The 19,389-nt window shown below is 41.1% G+C and overlaps 1 protein-coding gene and 1 pseudogene across 1 annotated transcript in view; one reads left to right on the plus strand and one right to left on the minus strand.

The window, feature by feature from the left end:
- The window catches only part of Slc26a5 (solute carrier family 26 member 5), a 54,612-nt gene extending 35,933 nt beyond the window's left edge, over window positions 1–18,679 (plus strand). Inside the window, exons 9-19 of the mRNA XM_076932121.1 lie at window positions 1,453–1,600; window positions 2,949–3,062; window positions 3,800–3,877; window positions 4,546–4,641; window positions 4,896–5,002; window positions 7,425–7,494; window positions 8,863–8,955; window positions 9,588–9,695; window positions 10,587–10,787; window positions 11,046–11,100; window positions 13,581–18,679. Coding sequence (XP_076788236.1) covers window positions 1,453–1,600; window positions 2,949–3,062; window positions 3,800–3,877; window positions 4,546–4,641; window positions 4,896–5,002; window positions 7,425–7,494; window positions 8,863–8,955; window positions 9,588–9,695; window positions 10,587–10,787; window positions 11,046–11,100; window positions 13,581–13,774 — 1,264 coding nt within the window. The 3' untranslated portion in view covers window positions 13,775–18,679. The remainder of the gene's footprint in view (window positions 1–1,452; window positions 1,601–2,948; window positions 3,063–3,799; window positions 3,878–4,545; window positions 4,642–4,895; window positions 5,003–7,424; window positions 7,495–8,862; window positions 8,956–9,587; window positions 9,696–10,586; window positions 10,788–11,045; window positions 11,101–13,580) is intronic.
- Window positions 14,292–16,875, minus strand: LOC117706775 (PEST proteolytic signal-containing nuclear protein pseudogene; annotated as a pseudogene).
- Window positions 18,680–19,389: the final 710 nt, after the last annotated feature.

Genomic DNA, 19,389 nt, shown 5'->3' on the forward strand with positions numbered 1-19,389 from the left:
AGGCTTTGAGGTCTCCTATGCTCTAGCTACATCCAGTGCAGATCACAGTCTCATTCTGTTGCCTATGGTTTCAGATATAGATAGAACTCCCAAGTTCCATACCATGTCTGCCTGCATGCCATGTCTCACCACGGTGATAGTGGACTAAATCTCTGAACCTGTAAGCCAGCCCCCAATTCAATGGTGTCCTGTGTAAGAGTTGCCTTGGTCATGGTGTCTCTTCACAGAAATGGAACCCTGAGACACCAGGCCTCACCTTTAAAGGCACTGGAGCTTTCAAACTGGTGCCACAAATGGCAAATGACTATTTAGAACATGGCCTGTGGGAGGCATGGCATATACAAGCCATAGCAGCAGATCTGAAGGCCAGCTGAGAGTCAGTAGAAAGCCACATCTAGATGGAGAAGTAGTTACACCACAAGCGTGAGAGGAATGGGCCTGAAGCTAATGTACTTATGTGTGCTTAGCAGCGAGGCCTATTTTCCTTCCCTTCCTTTTCTCCTTTCCTTATGCCAAGGTTTGAACTTGTACTATGACACAGTGTGAAAACATTGGTGTGAAAAAGACAAGTTAGTCATGGTTTTGTGTTCTTAATGGAAGAACTGATTGGGCTCACACAGTTGTTTAACTTTGTGCATCATGTCCTCATCCATAAAGTCTGGATGATGAGACGATGCCTCATTCACAGATCATGAGAAATAGTTAAATAAGCTAGCAGCCAGCTCAGAGGACTTCCCACACAAGAGTGTGATAATTGGCTTACCTAGCAGTTAGGTGAGTGTTAACAGTTATTTAACCCAATGCCTTGAACTAAGCACGATTCAATCCCCACTGTTACTTATAACACTGAGGGGACTCCCTACAGTGGTACTTTAGGATAGATGTTCCAAACTACAATATTGAAAAATGCTGAGCTCCCCTTTGCATGGTTTCAGAAGCCACACTTTGGGGTTGTCCTCCAGTTTCCGTGCGAGACCTGAGGGGGAGAAGGAATATCTTTTCTGTGTTAGAGCTCAGATGAAGGGACAATGAATGACACAGAGAGAGCAGAAGAAGACTCAAGTATGTTACCAGGGCCCAAATTCTCCCCTGAAGCAGCACTTGTCCAAAAAACTCCCCATCAAAAGCCTGGTTCAGGTGTATCTGAGTACTCCACCGACTCTTTCTTCCTAGCTTGGAGTCTTACCTTCACCTGTCATCAGGTATAAGGTTACTCTGCTATAAATAACTGGGCACCCAATCTATAGAGATAACTCATCCCACAGAAAGCTGCTCTGCAGCCTGGATCAGGAAGAGATTGGGCAGCAGGAGGGCCCTTCTTATTGCCACTTAAGAACCAACGGGGTCATCTCATGAGCAGATAAAACACTCTCCCTGCTCTGCTCCCCTCTGTGTGCTTGCTTACCCCCTAGTGGTCACAGTGCTTGAGTTAAAGTCACCTTGGCTTTTCAGGCTACTCCCTCCTGCCAACCCAGACACCAGCCTGTTCCACCTGGTATATGTGGATGCCATTGCCATAGCCATCGTTGGATTTTCAGTGACGATCTCCATGGCCAAAACCTTGGCAAATAAGCATGGGTACCAGGTTGATGGCAATCAGGTAAAAATGATCACTTTTCCATGGATGCTTCACTGGGGTGCGACCACCAAGCTCTGCTTCAGACAGAAAAGAGGCTAGCTTGGTAGAAAAGCCTTTACTCTGATGATGGATATATTTGAAGCATGTATTTGATACTGCAGTGTATTCCTCGCTTCCATTCTCTCTATCTCTCCTCCCCTTCCTCCCTTCCTCTGTCCCTCCTCCCCCCCCCCCCTCTCAGCCTCTCTCCTTCTCTTTCTCCTCTCTCCGTTGTTGCACACAAGGTCTCACATTATAGAGAATGACCTGATGGAGTTCATTATGAGGCCAAGTTGGCCTCAAACTTACACAGATCTTCCTACTTTAGTGTTCTGAGTAGGAATTTGTATTCTTTTTGCTGCCTTCTTTTATAACATAGCTGTAAGTGGATATTTAGCCCAGACACACAATCTATAATCTTGTTGTATTATCTATTTTAGCTCATACCTTTTTTCCATTTTTGTGGCAGATTCTTTTCATATGCAAAAGCTTAGCATAGAATGAGAATCCTTTCTTTCTAAGAAAGGTCAAACAAATATATCTCTTTGTTTGAGACAGGGTTTTACTATGTCATTATGTGGCTCTGGCTGTCCTGAAACTCACTATATAAACAAGGCTGGCCTCAAACTCACAGAGATCTGCCTGCCTCTGGCTCCCAAGTGCTGGGATTAAAGGTCTAGCAGATACTTTTTGATGTTATGAAATACTGATTTTTTTTTTTTTTTTAGAGTCAGGGTCTCACTCACAATGTAATTATATAACTCAGGTTGGTCTCAAACTTGTAGTAATCCTGCCTCAGCCTCCAGAGTGCTGGGATTAGAGGGCATGGACCCTGTGCCCATATTTGTCTAGAGGAACCAGATGTTCCACATTTATATAAAATCAACCTAGAAATCCCAAAGTAGCCCTAAAGCAGGACTTACAGGTCCTGAGAAGGCATTGGCATGCACTTCTTCATGAGCAATAGGCCGGCAGACATTTAAAAGATGCCAATCGCCATGCATCTAGAACTTTCTCTTTTGAAAAGTATTTTTCAGTTATATGCAGTTTTTTTTTAATGGTGTTTGTATAGAAAGTGGGTTTGGGAAACTGGGAGCAGGTAGGAATCACAGCATTTATCTCCCACACAATGAAAATTTAAACAGTTTTTCTCCCATTATACAACATACCCGAATTCCAATCGTTAACTCATAGTAAAGAAACGTAGCATGGCACAGTGAGGGGATAGGACAACCTGTGTTGCTGAAGGTGTATCCAGAGTACTTCTGCAGTCTTCTCTAAGAGGGACTGACCTATTGTCTGTTGTCTGCTTTGTTCCGACATGGAAAAGGAGCTCATTGCCCTGGGGATATGCAACTCCATCGGATCTCTCTTCCAAACCTTCTCAATTTCTTGCTCCTTGTCGAGAAGCCTTGTTCAGGAAGGAACTGGAGGGAAAACACAGGTGAGTATATAACAGTCCTCCAAGAACCAGTGATCTTCATGGTGATTGACAGTCCCTTGACTCTATTCTGAATCCAAACAAATAGAAAAGAACTACATTCTCCAGTTAAATTAGAAGTTATATGAGACTCTACTTGCTACAGTTAACTTTAAATAGTCAGAAATGGGCTTTTTCTGCAAACCTAAAACTGACTGTGGCCATGAGGCTAGCTCCATCCAATGGAACATTCACACAATGATAGGAGTGGTTATCTTTTGCACCATCCAACATGGCAGCCACCAGCAGTGTGCAGTTCCTAAGTGCCTGAAATGTAGCTATGCAACCAAGACCTTTAATATTAATTTCTAGAAACTGAAATCATGACCCACGATGGGTGGCCACTATATTGGGAAGCAAATACTGTTTTGAACCTCTGTTACTGGGCTCAGATTGGCACCTAGTATCTCTTTCCACTTCTGACAAGAACATTTAACCAGGATGGTTAAGCAATTCAGATCCTGTTTAAAATCTGTAAGAGGAACTCGCTGTCAAAGAGGTATAGGTTAGAGGTTATAAGCTAAAGGTGTCAGTTTATGCAATGCTTTGGAAGACATACTTGTTTGTTTGGAAAGCAGTGTTTGGGAAAGAATGTTCTTTAAACTGATATGTTCTTGATTTTCCCACAGCGAATATGGTGAAAATAAGGTCAGCTTGTGCAAGCTCTAGTCTAAAAGCCCTTCCCTGTCTTCTCTATCCAGCTTGCAGGTTGCTTGGCCTCGCTGATGATTCTGCTCGTCATATTAGCCACCGGATTTCTCTTTGAGTCGTTACCCCAGGCGAGTACTGTGGGCTTGATGGAAGGATGTCATGCTACTCTCTCTGTTTATGTTTTTGTGGCTATCTTGAAGGATTAGTTTTTTTCTATCTACTGTATCATTAGCAGGGTACCATGGAAAAATGGCCGTGGCTAGGACTAAATCCTGCTTCATAACCTATTGACAACTGCATGTCCTTGAAATTTCCTTATCAGCAAATTAATATTTGGGTTGGCTGACTCCAGGATATTCTATCTTTGACATTCATGACCCTCAAGATACTTCTCTCTTTGACCTCCGTGACCTTCCATTTTTGTTAAAACTCTGATGACCTACAAGACATTTATTTGCTGGTTGTATTTAATCTAAGAGAAATCAGAAAAAGAAATAAAGGCATCGGGAGAAGAACCATAGCTGGAAAAATAATGCCTGTAGTCACAAATTTGATTCTGGACTTCTTAGCTGCCATGCAGATTTCCTGTTAGGACATACACCTGGTGGTCCAAGGCCAATTTTAAATAACCAAATGCTGGGAGTCCCGGTGTCCAGGTCTTCAAAGGTTCCCTGAGAGCCCCATGAGGATCAGGTGGGGCAAAGGGTTGGGAAAGGCACAAAGAAGACAATGAGAAGTCAGCAAAGGGGGCCCGTGAACATGACTTAAAGGCATGGATGGATGCACTGTGTTGCAGGCTGTGCTTTCTGCCATTGTGATTGTCAACCTGAAAGGAATGTTCATGCAGTTCTCAGACCTTCCCTTCTTCTGGAGAACCAGCAAAATAGAGCTGGTAAGTAAAGGCGGCTGTTGGTTACAGGTTACTGCAGCAGCTAAAAGCAGTATGAATGAAATTGTGATCAGTTGTGTTAATCAGGCAAGGTGTGTGTGTGTGTGTGTGGGTGTGTTTGCATGCATATGGGTATGTTATTCAAGCAAAGTGTGTATGTGCATTTGTGTACCTGTGTCTGTGTGTGCGTGTGGGTGCATGTATTTCTTATGGAATTATTAACATGTTCTCTAGAATTTTTTTTTACTTTTCTTTAGACCATCTGGCTCACCACCTTTGTATCCTCCCTGTTCCTGGGCTTGGACTATGGACTGATTACTGCCGTGATCATTGCTCTGCTCACTGTGATTTATAGAACACAGAGGTGAGTGCCCTGCTGAAATCGTTGCAGCTGAAGTTACAATGTGACCTTAAGCATAGACTCAGTGGGAATGGAGCCAAATAATGTTCTATCAGGGCTGGAAGAAGAGTCTCATGGTAGGACTCGTGCCTGCCATTTTCAAAGCCCTGAATTCAGGTCCCAACATCTGAAAAATGGCGATTGATTGTTGCATTCTTCTTCCTCCAAAGCAGAAAAGCTCCTTTCCTTCTCTGTGGCTGCTTTTTTCCTCCTGGGACCCAGAAGTGCCACCTGTACCTTCCACCCAGCAATTGCTCCCTCCCCCACCGCCTTCTTTACTGACAAATCAAGAACCAATTGGGGAACAGGACATTTGCATCAGAACTGAATGCTTGAAATTGAACCTGGGTCCTCTGGAAGAGAAGCAAGTGCTCTTAACCACTGAGCCATCTCTCTGCAGCTCCCTGTCATCCATTTTCCTCCTAAGGAAACTTTCCCCATTGTTGCCTGTAATATAGGCTCTTATTAGAATCTAAAGGAGTTCTCTGTCTCGGAGCTCTGGTAAACAAGATACCTGGGGAGGTGAGGTGTAGCATAAGGTTACCGAGGCAACTCAACTGTGCACTCTAAAACAAACCAGCAAACATCCATGTTCTTTGACAAACTACAGGATAGAATTTCAGATGTAAGCTGATTGTTTTCTGTTTTCTTAGCAAGGTTTTAGATTTCTTAGCACTGGGTGGGCAAGTATTGTTCTTTGGGTTTTATTTTGTTTGTAATGATATACTTCTCTATCTCCCATAAATAATTAAACTTGAGTTTTAGGTCCTGTTTTTTGTGATTTCCCTGGGATTTTGGAGGTCGGCATTTGGGAAGCCATTGCTCAGAATGCCTGTTTATTCTCAGTTGCTTCTTATTCTATAATTAGGGCACACTTGCAGGAGTCTGATACTTGCACATTGGCTTCTACATTGTCTTAGCTAGGGTCTCTATTACTGAAATTAAACACCATGATCCAAAAGCAAGTTGGAAAGGAAAGGGCTTATTTGACTCACTTGTGCATTGTAGTCTATCACTGAAAAAAGCCTGAACAGGAGCTCACACAGGGTGGAACCTGGGAGCAGGACTTGACGCAGAGGCCGTGGAGGGTGCTGCTTACTGGCTTAGTCAGCCTGCCTTCCTGCAGAACCCAGGACCACCAGCTCAGGGATTGTACCACCCACAATGGGCTGGGCCTTCCCTCATCAATCAATAATTAAGACAATGCCTTATGGCTGAATCTTATGGAAGCATCTTCTCAGTTGGTGTTCCCTCCTTTCAGATGACTCTACTTTGTGTCAAGTCAACATAAAGCTGTCCAGCAGAGGCATGTTTCAAACACTCAGGTTCCCTCAGAACACAAAGCTCTGAAGAGAAATCACTGCATTCAACAACCATTCCTAAGCCTCTTCTCCATGAACAGTGGGTGTAATTGATGTGTTGGAGTCTTCTCTTCACCCACAAGCTCATAGTTTACTCAGCTTTATAAAGCACAATAAAGTAATTATAAATCTTCCTTGAGTTGATATTTGTGGAGGTTCTGCTATGCTTCCACAGAAAGATTCTCAACCTATTGTAATCAGAAGACATTGTCTTTCCCTTCAACCAGTTGGTCTTCCCCTGAGGATGACAGACAGATAATAATGATACCATTGATGTAGACACGATAATGAAGTAAGAGTGGGAATAAGTGACTATGACCACTAATGTGCCTAGCTCATAAAGACCAATGCTTTATGCTATTCCATTCCCACAACCCAATGGGTTGCACCTCCATTTCCACAACTGTCAAAACACAGTCCAAGGGTGTTTGGGGAACTTACCCCAGTCATAGCATGTGGTGAGAGAATGATTTAAATATAGCATTTCATGGACCTAGAGTTTTTCATAGAAATAGTATCTCATAGAAATAGGGTTTTTCAGTCACCAGACTGATTTGGTTTTGTTTTTTGTTTGTTTGATTTGGGTTTTGGATTTCTGTGAGACAATATTGCTCTGTAGATCCCTGGCTATTCTAGGACTCACACTGTAGACCAGGCTGGCCTTGAACTCAGAGATCTACCTGCCTCTGCCTCCTAATTAAAGGCATGTACTACTACCACCTGGCTTTAGAAACTGATTTTTTAAACCTATTTATATCATCTTCATAAGATAGAACATATAGCTAGCTACACATGCCACATTAGGGGTAGGTATGACAGACTATAATAATAAGCAATAAAACCCCATGGATATTTTTGGAAAGAGGCCTCTTTGCTCTAGGCATCCACTGGACAGTAAACAGGGCCAACCTCTCTGGGATCAGTAGGACCTAGATCTGCACAGATACGGTGCCTGGGCACTCCAAGGGGTCAGGATACCCATTTCCTTGTTTGCCTATTGAACAGATCCTTCCTTCTTTCTACAGTCCGAGCTACAAAGTCCTGGGACAGCTCCCCGACACTGATGTGTACATTGACATAGATGCATATGAGGAGGTAGGACCTTTGTCTAATGTCTTAAATGATTGTAAGCATGTGAGAAATGTATCTACCCATGGCAAAAGAGGAAAGAAGAGAGAACTAAGGTTTATGAAAAGATGCAATCTCAGTCACTGTCTAGACTCAGATTTGTGCTCTCTACTGTCTATTAACTACCTTACTTCCTAATGCTCATCTTAATGAGAACGGGTACATAAAGTACACATTTAAAACACTGAAGCTGAGAAGATGGTTTGTATAGATATGGTTTTCTTTTGATGAGTTTAAGCAAATAGAGAAACACCAGTCTCAACCATGTTAGAATTGAAGTGGTGGGACCACGGCATTGTCTAGCTTCCTCTTTAGTTCCTTGATTCTGAATGCTCTTGTCTTATATATATTTACAAAAACTTCATAGAGTCTCAGAAAACTAATTTGCCTGTTTTCTCCTTGGGGGAAATAAAATCTCAGATTCACTATAACTTTATAGTTATATATATTGGGAAATAGCCTGATGTCAGAATAGGTAATTTTTTTCTAATAAATTACTAAACTCTGGCATTTTTGGGTTCCACAAGGATTCTCAAGACAATATTCACTTTGCTTTGTTAGAGTTGAATTATGGATCAAAACCAAGTAAATCTGCTTTTACATTCACCTCATCGGTGTGTTGTCCTTGGCTGGAGTTCACCTCATGGGTCTGTGGTCCTGGCTAGCATTCACCTCACTGGTTTTCAGTCCCCGACTGGCAGCAGCCTCACTTCTTGTCACATTTTTTCCTCCTTTGAGAGTTTTATCCCAGCATTTTCTTGTGTTTACTATTAAAAAAAAAATGAAGCAAAGCTTATCTTGTAAAATAAATAGGAAGATGTATGTTTTCTAAGCTTTGAAGTGAGGTGCGGCGGTCTGTCCTGAGGTCTCGGCTCCTGGTGAGGTAGAGGTGGGAGGGTTGCTCAGCCCAGGAGTTGAGTTGGCCTGGGCAACCATCTCATGAGAATAAACCCACTGGGCAGTGGTAATGCACACCTTTAATCCCAGCACTTGGGAGGCAGAGGCAGGCAGGCGGATTTCTGAGTTTGAGGCCAGCCTGGTCTACAGGGTGAGTTCCAGGACAGCCAGGGCTATACAGAAAAACCCTGGAGAGAGAGAGAGAGAGAGAGAGAGAGAGAGAGAGAGAGAGAGAGAGAGAGAGAGAGAGAGAGAGACCCATTTTTGTACCATTCTTCCTCCCAGAGTTTGAATAAAGTGACATAATTTTGTGTAAACATGGGAAGAGGGCTCTTCACATCATCTATCTGTGTTCATCTTCTTGTTAGAGGAGGAAGCAGATTGCAACTTTGATTAGAAATATACCAGGTGTTAAAATCGTCATGTTTTGCTTCTCAGGTGAAAGAAATTCCTGGAATAAAAATATTCCAAATAAATGCCCCAATTTACTATGCAAATAGTGACTTGTATAGCAGCGCATTAAAAAGAAAGGTGAGCCACCTTTTGTTTATTCATTAAGAGTAATAAATAAAAATAAGGACAAAATTTAAATTTTTTGTTAGAAATTAAAAGTTGATTCTCTCAAGGGAGAAGGGATAGAATGATCACTTTTTCACCTCACTATTCCTACTAAAGTAAATATATGTAAAGCTTACTATTTTAAACATTTTTAAATGTACCACCCAGTGTCTGGCATTAAGTACATTCCTGTGTTTGAGCAATCATCACTACTGTTCATTTCTTTGTCATATGCACACATTACCTTTAAAAAGAAGTGAAAAATCAGTCTTACTCTAGGGACTGTGGGTCATGACTAAAAACCAACGTCCTCTAACCCACAAAGACAAGTTTAAGAATCTAAGCCTACTAAGTTTAGTAAGTACCACTGTACAGTTGTTGTTGTCGTTGTTGTTTTTAGTTCTTTATTGCCTGCTAGTCTTGATTAAAGACACAGACTAAGAAAAATAACTAATGGTCTCTCAGGAAGTAACTCAGTTCAAGGGATCTGAGGGAAAGGCAGAGCAAGGTGGGGGCACAGAAAGCAGCTGACCAGGAATTGAAGAATTAGTGGCATTCGGGTAGCACTGCAATGCAATGACCTTACATGCCTTGTTTTTGTAAAGACTGGCGTGAACCCAGCACTCATTATGGGAGCGAGAAGAAAGGCCATGAGGAAGTATGCAAAGGAAGTTGGAAATGCCAACATGGCCAACACCACTGTTGTCAAAGTGGTAAGCAATCTGCATGTCCTCCATCTTTAACCAGGCTAAAGTCTGAACTCAGCCTGAAGTTGCGAACTTGGGAAGGATCTAGGTTTCCTCTGTGTGGTATAGATGTGTGTCAAAGCTAGGTGTGCTAGGACATGTCAGGAGGCAGAGGCAAGAGTTCAAGGCTAGCTTCAGTTATATGGAGAGTTTGAGGCCAGCCTGGGATACATGAGATACTGTCTCTAAATAAATAAACAAATGAACAAATAAATAACAAGACAGTGATAAAGTCAGTTATGAGCCTGTTTATGAAATAAGTAGTAAAAGGATTGTTTTTTAAAACTTAAAATTACGAAGCACCTTAAAATTTGGCCACTATACTTTGTAATTCAGCTGATAATTAAAAACTCATAGGCTAGTTTTTGCTGTTTAGACTTGTGGTACCTTGTGGCCTATCGTGCTGAGGTTAATAGGATGTTTCTACATTGGGGGAAAAGTGGGGACAAGAGTAGAAAGTAGGAAGTATCCTGGGCTATGTGGGCTGTGTGCCTGAAGAAATTTAGCAAAATCTAAATAAATGTACATGCTGGTTTTTGAGAACACATGGTCTTATTTTCCATTATAAATCTTTCTCACAGGAAAACAAAATGAGTTGTTTAGAAAATTCATGCCTTATGGGGCTGGAGAGGGGGCTCAGCAGTTAAGAGTATTGGTTGCTCTTCCAGAGAACGCAGAACCCACATGGTGGCTCACAACTGTCTGCAACTCCAGTCCTGGGGATCTGATGCCCTCTTCTGTCCTCTTCTGGCTGCCATGGACAAGATGTACTCACACAGACAAATCACTCATACCCATAAAATAAAGTTAATTTAAAAAACAGAAAGGAGAAAATTTATGGTCTCATTTTGGTCATAGGATGCAGAAGTAGATGGAGAAAGTGCTGCAAAGCCTGAGGAAGAGGATGATGAAGTCAAATATCCTCCAATAGTCATCAAAACAACATTTCCTGAAGAGCTGCAGAGATTTTTGCCCCAGGGGGAAAATGTCCACACTGTCATTCTAGACTTTACACAGGTCAATTTTGTGGATTCTGTTGGAGTGAAAACTCTGGCCGGGGTAAGTCCCACCTGGAAGGAATCCTTCAGTGTCTGCATACCCAGCATCCCCATCAGCCACCTCAGGGACAGGGACCACAGGCCCTTATCGATTCTTACTTTGTGGTTGCTCTGAGTTCTCGTTGTTGGTATGGATCCCAAATAAGTACAAAAATAGCTCTTAGCTTATTAGCTCAATGGTGCATAATTGCTAAAGCTGAGAAGCATGAGTAATGAATGTAAGTGTCTCATATTAAATTTTGTTTCACTATTATTACAGATTGTGAAAGAATATGGAGATGTTGGAATTTATGTATATTTAGCAGGATGCAGCCGTGAGTATACCTTAGGATGGGAAAGGTTATTCTCATTTTTGTTTTAGATTTATTTATTTTATGTGTAGTAGTGTTTTGCCTGCAGGTATGTACACATGCATGCCTGGTGCCTGCAGAAATCAGAGAAAGGCATCAGAACTTCTGGAACTAGAATTATGAATCATGGTTCAAACCTGGGTCCTCTGCAAAAGCAACAAGTGCTCCTAACTTATGAGCCATCTCTCCAGCCCCTGGATGGGGACAGTTTAATAACCTAGCTTTTTTTCATATAGAATGAATTGCACTTATAATTTTTTGTATAAAAATATATTCCTCTTTTTAAAAAAATCCCTGTACAGCCCGTTTTAAAATGTGCTAGATGCAGGCACTGAGATGGTCTTCTGAGCTGTAGTCGGAGAGCAGGAGCTGGTCACCGTTTGTTTTAGTAGCTGCTACATGCAAGTCATACTTCTGTAAACCACTGTTTGTTAGAATTTCCATCCAATAGGAATAGCAAGAAGAACTTCCCTGCTATTTTTGAGTTTTTATTATATTTTGGTTAAAATACTGCTTAAAAACAAAATCCACATAAAGACATCATCTGTTAAGTTGGTGAAACTAAAAAAATGCATGTTTTAAAGGCATGTGGTAGAGAGCAGGTTCTCACAGATAAAGTGGTGATTATGGAAAATGAAGCAGCTCCTGTGAAGGGCAAACCAACAATAGCTTTTAAAGTTACAACCTTTTCATTCAGCAAATCCACAGCCTACTACAGACACACAAAGTCATCTGTCCATTGTGTCATTGTCTATAAAAACAAAAGGCTAGAAAAGTCTTCAGTGTCAAAAGAAAAGGAACCCACCTGATGGGGATGAGCATAGTGGTGCATGCCTTTTTTTTCTGACTTTTCTTTTCTTTATTTATTTTTTCCCACTCTGCTTTTATACCATTTTAACTACATGCATGTATTAAGGTCAGTTCTAGGTTGAGGAACTAGCAATACAATAGATGCAAATAGTCAAGGAACAAGCAAGACAATAAAGAAAGTCCTGTGATCACTGTTTCTAAATGTTTCTCAGGGTGACCAAAATATCTGAGCCTACTTCCCTGTCCTAACCCAAAGTCATTTTTATCTCTGAAGCCTACTTCTTTGTTCTAGCCTAAGATTTAGATTTCTGCCTGAAGCCCACTTCCTTGTCCTTGGTCCATGTCAGATTCTTGCCAAGCAGCCGCAGAAGCTCTCTGCCTCTCCCCCTTTTTATTTCATAAACAAGACTGAGCCTGTCTTAGGTCGTTCTGACAAGAATGCCCTCCTTACCCATCATGGAATAGGTGCATGCCTTTAATCCCAGCATTCAGCAGGCAGAAGCAAGTGGATCCCTGTGAGTTAGAGGCCAGTCTAGTCTACAGAGTGAATTCCAAGCCAGTCAGGGGTATATAAAGAGCCCATCTCAAAAAGGGGGAGGGGCGAACCCCAATGAATAAATGAAAGTATAGCTGTATAATAGACTATCATGAAATGGTGAATGAATGAATGAATGAATGAATAAATAAATAGCTCTGGGGATATAGCTCAGTTGATAGTGTTTGCTGGCATACATAAGGACTGGAATTGAACCACAGCTGAAGTGAAAATTAAACACATTCAGAATTATAGACAGTCTGTGTTATATTTTGGGCAAAAAAAAAAAAAAAAAGAAAGAAAGAAAAGAAAAGAAAAATAAGAAGTTGTCTTTTTAAGCAGGCTTGTTCCTCAAACTTGTAATCCTGTTTGCTTCAGCCTTTCAAGAGACAAGATTATAGACATGTACTACTGTGCCTGGCCAGAACAGATATTTGTGTTTGTTTGTTATAATTAATTAAGTGTTTCTCTGTGTAGTCCTGGCTATCCTGGAACTCACTCTGTAGACCAGGCTGGCCTTGAACTCACAGAGATCCACCTGCCTCTGCCTCTGCCTCTGCCTCTGCCTCCTTAGTGCTGGGATTAAAGATGACCCCCATGAGTCACCACAACAGCTTATGTTTATATTTTCATTGAGAAATCATGGAGAAATATACTAGAAAGAAATAAAAGTCATTTCCTGTGACAAGATTGAGACAGAGACTAGAGTAAGACTTACATTGTATTTAATATTTAAAACTTTGTTATGTGCAGGGTGCAGTGGCCCACACCTTTGATTCCAGCACTTGGGAAGCAGAGGCAGGCAGATTTCCATTCTCTCTCTCTCTCTCTCTCTCTCTCTCTCTCTCTCTCTCTCTCTCTCTCTCTCTGTGTGTGTGTGTGTGTGTGTGTATGTGTATGTGTAAAATATGATACCAGGCATAAACCCCAGCATGTCAGAAAGGTGGTGGCAGGTGAAAGAGCTCAAGGCCAGCCTGGGTTATATAAAAACCTGTCTCTAAATTAACAAATTAATTTTTCAAGACATGAGTGAATTGCTTTTTTTCCCTGTTTAAGACCAAAGCTTGGAATGTGATTTGATTTTCTTTTCTTTGTATAGCACAAGTTGTGAATGACCTCACCCGCAACTATTTTTTTGAAAATCCTGCCTTAAAAGAGCTTCTGTTCCACAGTATTCATGACGCAGTCCTGGGCAGCCAAGTTCGAGAGGCAATGGCTGAGCAAGAAGCCACAGTTCCACCTACCCAGGAGGATATGGAGCCCAATGCCACACCCACCACACCAGAAGCATAAAGGACCTGCATGGGGCTGTGCACCTCTCATGAATTCTGAACTTATACACATTAAATACATTAAATACCAGGTCATAGGTTTGCTGTAAGGGAAACGCTATGAGTTACGGCTTGATTTGGAGGGTGAATGCAAGATGTATCTCGCACTTGTGTTGTTTAAATTGAGTATTTCAAAGATTAACTGGCCTCTTGCACTTCTGTAGTGGCATTTCCATCATACCTTAATATTATCTCTGTTTTGTGGGGGTTTTTTTCCCACTCCTGATTTCTTTATTATCTGAAACCTTTGGAATCACATAAAACTACGAAATTACCAAATGTCTTAAAATCTGTATGAAAAACATAAATTACCTCTAATTGCAAACCCTCATTTATTAATGTATTACTCAAGCCCCAAAAAAAGAGAAAGAGAAAAAAGAAAAGCTAATCGTACACCATTTTTTTTTTTTTAACGAAAAGAATCTGTTCCTTCTACCTGTGTTCACCCACACCTTGATCTCAAAACAGTTCTAATTGTCTTAGTTGAGTCTATTCCCAAGATGAGGCTTTCTGTGTTGCTCCCATTGTTTCTGGTTACTGAGAAGCCATGTTTTCCTTTATTCATGGGTTTTGGTCAGCCAATGTTGGCTTCCCTCTTGATAGTCTCCAGTCTCATCTTTGCTTCTGGAGACACTTCTGGTTCACTATCTTGTCTTCATTGAAAGCTGCTGCTACTGAGAGAGTTTTGAAGCAGGAGCTGGAACAGCGTCCTTATGATTACTTGCGTCTAGTGGAGATGGCAGATGCGTTCCTTGCCATCTGACTACCTGTGGCCGATGCAGGCTTGGAGATCTTTGTTGGGAGGTCTGCAGCTTCTTCAGCAGATCGTTTTGCAGCTCTGTGACTGGAAGAAACAGTCTTAGTTTTCCCAGGTTTTCTGCTGCTTCTTCAGGTTGTCCAGAGGCTCCAGCTCACCGCATCTTCTCAGGCTGCTCTCCCACGTTCCTGTCTGCAATCTTCCCCTCTGCCACCTTCCCTGCTGTGGCCTCCCCCACTTAGTGTTTGTCTTTGTAGGACGAGTGCTGAAACTCTTAGAACTTTAAGTAGTTAACTTAGAACATGCTTTTGCCAGTTGGCTAGTGACTTGTAATTCTTGCACTTGTTTGAGAACAGACTGTAATGAATTTTCTAACAGAAGAGAAAATCTACAATGCACTAGACATGCTGGTCTTAAAATGATTTTTTTATTATTATTACAGAATTGATGTAGATGCATTATGGGTGTTGAGAAATAAATAGACAAAGGAGAATAAGAAAGCAAGACATATCCTCCCCAGTCAGAGATGACCACCACGGGCATCTTAATGAGAATCCCTCCAGGTCTTTTCCTGTGTATATATATATATTTTTTCTAACAAAAATAATCACAGGTCTGCATAGTGTTTTATAGTCAATCTTTTTAGTTGACAACCTCCACGTTCTTACTCCAGAGTATGTCCCCATACAGCATCCAGATTTCCCAGTGTCCTCAAATTTGCAGTTGGTTTGTCTAAACTTGTATTAATTCTATGACTTTATACCGTAGTTGGTCATGTGCCTTAAGACTATTTTAATCTATACAGTTCTTTTTGTCTCTTAACAAATACATAGATGACTAAGACAGTTGTGTTGAAGAATCTCATCTTGTGAATGTTTCTAGTTCCTTCTCCAGTGTTACTGGGCTTGTTTGGCTATTCCTCATGTTACCTGCCATTCTGAAGTCATTATTCAAGACACATGGATATGAGTTAAGTATTTTATGCTAGTCTGGACCCTAGATAAAACATATGCTTCATATTGTACTACTCAGAAAAACACAGGCCATCTAGCCTGCCTACCTTTTAGAGTGTGCAGATAAACTCTGGACCAGCAATGCAGTCTAATCCTTCAGCTGGTTTTTATAGTATATATTATTATCCACATGATGTTCCTTTGGCCTTAAATGAATGTCATTTCTCATTAGCCATTGATCCAGAAATTATAACACTGGGTGACAGTCCTTGCTAAAGTGAACTGTTTTATTAAAAAGTTTGTCCATTTCTTTCCAGCTCTCTCGTTTCTGTTGTACTTATTAGCAGGTCAGTCTATGTAAACTATAGCTTTCCCTCCTCCACTTCAAATATTTGGTCATCCTTAAACATAGATCTTACTGGCAAAGCAGGCTGAATATTCTGTGTCCATTTAATTATCATCTTCAAAGTAGACTTGGAGAATTGCTATGGTTTTAATGTGCTTTATAACAATGTGTTCTTTTGACACTCAAAGTGTCACAACTGTGGCCACTGAGCTTCACTCCCTGTTTTGCTGTTTCTGTTGATGGTGAAGTAGTCTTAAAAGTCAGTCTTTAAGAAAGCTAGCCTCCTAGATATAGTTGGCTATCTTTCTCAGAAGCCTGCGGTTCATCAAACGGCCTGTCAGTACAAAACTTCTCTCATATTCTTTATAGTTAATATGTTTAAAGCTTAAAGGGGGCCTTTAAGCCAATTTTGTTTTGGCTTTTTGGTGAGACAGTTTTTCTGTATAGCCCTGGCTGGCCTGGAACTCACAGAGATCTGTCCACTGGTGCTTCTCAAGTGCTGGGAGTAAAGGCATGCACCACCACTGTCCAACCCTTACACTTCTTTCCAACATCAATTTATTTACAATAAATCAAAGCATAGGTCAACCTGTCTGAGGCTCTTTCTGCTTAGGAGTTGTTGGGGTTTTGTTTGGGGTGTGTGTGTGTGTGTGTGTGTGTGTGTGTGTGTGTGTGTTGTTTTTGAGGGGTCTCTAGAACTCACTGTGTAGCTGAGGATAACCTTAAACTCCTATATCCTGCTTAATTAGTGCTAGCGTTAGAGGCCTGGGCCGCCATGCCCAGCTAAGAGTTGCTGTTAAGAATTTATCATTGTGACTTTGTTGCTGTTTGTCATGCCTTCTGTCACTTTAGATCAGTTTCCAGGAAGATACTGCCAGATCCCAGTAGAATTATATTAGTGTGCTATACTCAGTTTCTTAATAACTTCACTAATGATTCAAAGTAGTCCACGTCTTACCCTGGCCTGCATGAAACAGATTCACATCCAGGAATTTCTTTGCAGGCATCATACACAAAACCAGATACATCTGCATTCTGATAGACTGTCTTCTGAAAGAACACATAGGTACAGACTTAAACTCATAGAAGCCTTGGTATAAGGGCCTACATCATTTTGGGCATTTAAGTAGAATTTAAAGCTTTAAACACTGAACTGTGTATTCCTTAGCACCAGTTTCAAGTCCTATTGGCCAATAAACATGTTCACCAAAGGACATTTTATCTGCTTATATTTTGTTCAAATTTTTCCATTTCAAACTTTTTTAGTAGAATCCTATCATGTACATAAAAAAAAAAAAAAACCACTTGTTTCACAGGGTTGAAAAATATAGCTTTGTTTTATTATGCATCTGAAAATGTTAAATGTTTAATACTGCATCTATATGTAAATACATCCAAATACTCAGAATTATTTCATGTGGAAATTTTCTTGACTATTTTTAAAATCTTAACTCTTCCCTCTCTTACAAATACGCCTGCCTCTCTGTGGACCTTAAAAACCACTATTGCATAACTTTCTATGCTTTTCCACCCTTTCTCAAATCATATTTTAAGGCTGGCAAGTTGTTTCCCTGAGTAGGTCTAAGCCAAACCTGATGACTGAAGTCCAATCCCCAGGACCAACATTGTGAAAGTACCAACTTCCCTCAGGGGTCCTTGAGCCTCCACATGTGTTTAGTGTGTGCGCGCACACACACACTCACACAGAATGACAAGTAAAACTGAAAAGTAAATGGGCATTATGGACAACAGATAAAAGACTTAGGCCAGCCTTGTCTCATGGCAGTACAGGAAAGTTGTTCTCAGGAAGGTCTCATAAAGAAATCCTTGCTCTCATATCCCATATAGTACACTTCACGAATCTATGTATTCCAATTAGCAGTTGATGGTGGGATCCCAATGGCCAATGTCCTCTGGAGTGGAACCTAGGAAATAGTTAACAGTGTAGACCCTGTTCAAGGCCTGGGAGCTGCTCATTTTGTAGTTTTTGGTGTCTAAACTGTCTATTCCACACAATTTCATCCTGTGTAGAGAAAGGAGGCACCTGCCAGCAAGTGAGAATTTTGAGGAAATGAGCCTGGCTTCTTATGTGCACAAAGGGTAGCAGCCAGAGAATCTTTCCTAGAACGACAGAAGTCGATAGTGGTGGTGGTAGGGTGCCCTTATGCGGGGACCAAAGAAGGAAGGGTCTGTGATAGGTAGGAAAGTTCTTAACTATTGCCTATCTCATTAAGAGAGTAAATCAATTTAAGTTCTAAAGTCAAACAACTTTCTTGAGCCGGTATGCTTCCATGAGTGCAAAACTGATGCTTTTTTTTTAAAGTATTTCAGGAATACTTTTATAGAATTCAGTATATTGAGATTGATATCTTGACAATGTTTTGAGATAAAAGTTTGAGAACTGACAATGTATTATCTAATTCTCTAAATATATAGGCAACTAAAAGAAACCCCTTGAACCCACCAGCAAACTGTGGGAAATTAGCACTGCACCACAGCTGTATACTAACTTGGACGGAATCAAGATTGAACACCTTAATGACACTCTTCTCCAGCCACTGACCAGAATTTACTTTCCTCAGTGTAACTTCATAATGGTTTGTTCTATTTCAGACCTCAAGAAAGACTAGAGCAGGGCTAGAAAAAAATACTTTTTTTAATAAAAAAAAAAAATCACTGTGTTTTACAAATAAAAGGCTCTTTCTACTCGAAAACTCTAAGCTTAACTTTTCAGTGTAACACACAACTTTTCTCTGGTCTCCTTTTTCTTCTGACTTAAAAATGTACACAGTCCCTTGGTATTTAGCAATTTATTTGTGAATATTATACTTCAATAAAAATACTGTTTATTGTGCTTTTGCGACAATATTGAGGAAGATTTGAGGGCTTCAGAGACAGATCATCCCATAAAGAATTTGCTGTGTAAACATGATGACCCCAGTCTGGCCCATAAGATCCCATGGGTATGGAGGTATTGGGCAGATTTGGGGAATCCATGGACCTTACTGGAGAGAACTACATCTTATTAAAGTCGAAAGACAGAGAGTATATATAGCTCGAGGTTCACCTCCCCTCCTCACACACCCACACACAAATGGTTCAGTGGTAGTTGTATGAAAAATAATTTTAAAGAGACCTGTTGAAGATTCAAATACACCTTTGTTTTAAAAATAACTCAAACGTGTGGGGGGAGGGGGGGACTTCCGGCTCCCAGGAGGAAGAGACAAGACACAGGGAGAGAGATGGCCTTTTGGCCAAGCTTTGGAACAAGCAGGCAACAACCATGTGAGGTCTTTGAATAACTGGAACCAGCTGCCTCTGCACAATGGGATGGCTGATAGGCTAGCTGGTAAGGTGAGGACAGGAGAGTCTGTGCCCACCCAGCAACTGTGTTATCTGGCAAGTTCTAAGATAATAAAGCTGTCCATGTCTTTCTTCTCAGGAACATAGGTGGGCAGAGAGCTTGGGCAATAGCTGGCAGCTTGGCAAAGCTAGCCTTGAGGAACACAAGAAAAGCCAAG

This window comes from Arvicanthis niloticus, chromosome 4 (genome assembly GCF_011762505.2).
Source record: "Arvicanthis niloticus isolate mArvNil1 chromosome 4, mArvNil1.pat.X, whole genome shotgun sequence".
NCBI lineage: Eukaryota > Metazoa > Chordata > Mammalia > Rodentia > Muridae > Arvicanthis > Arvicanthis niloticus.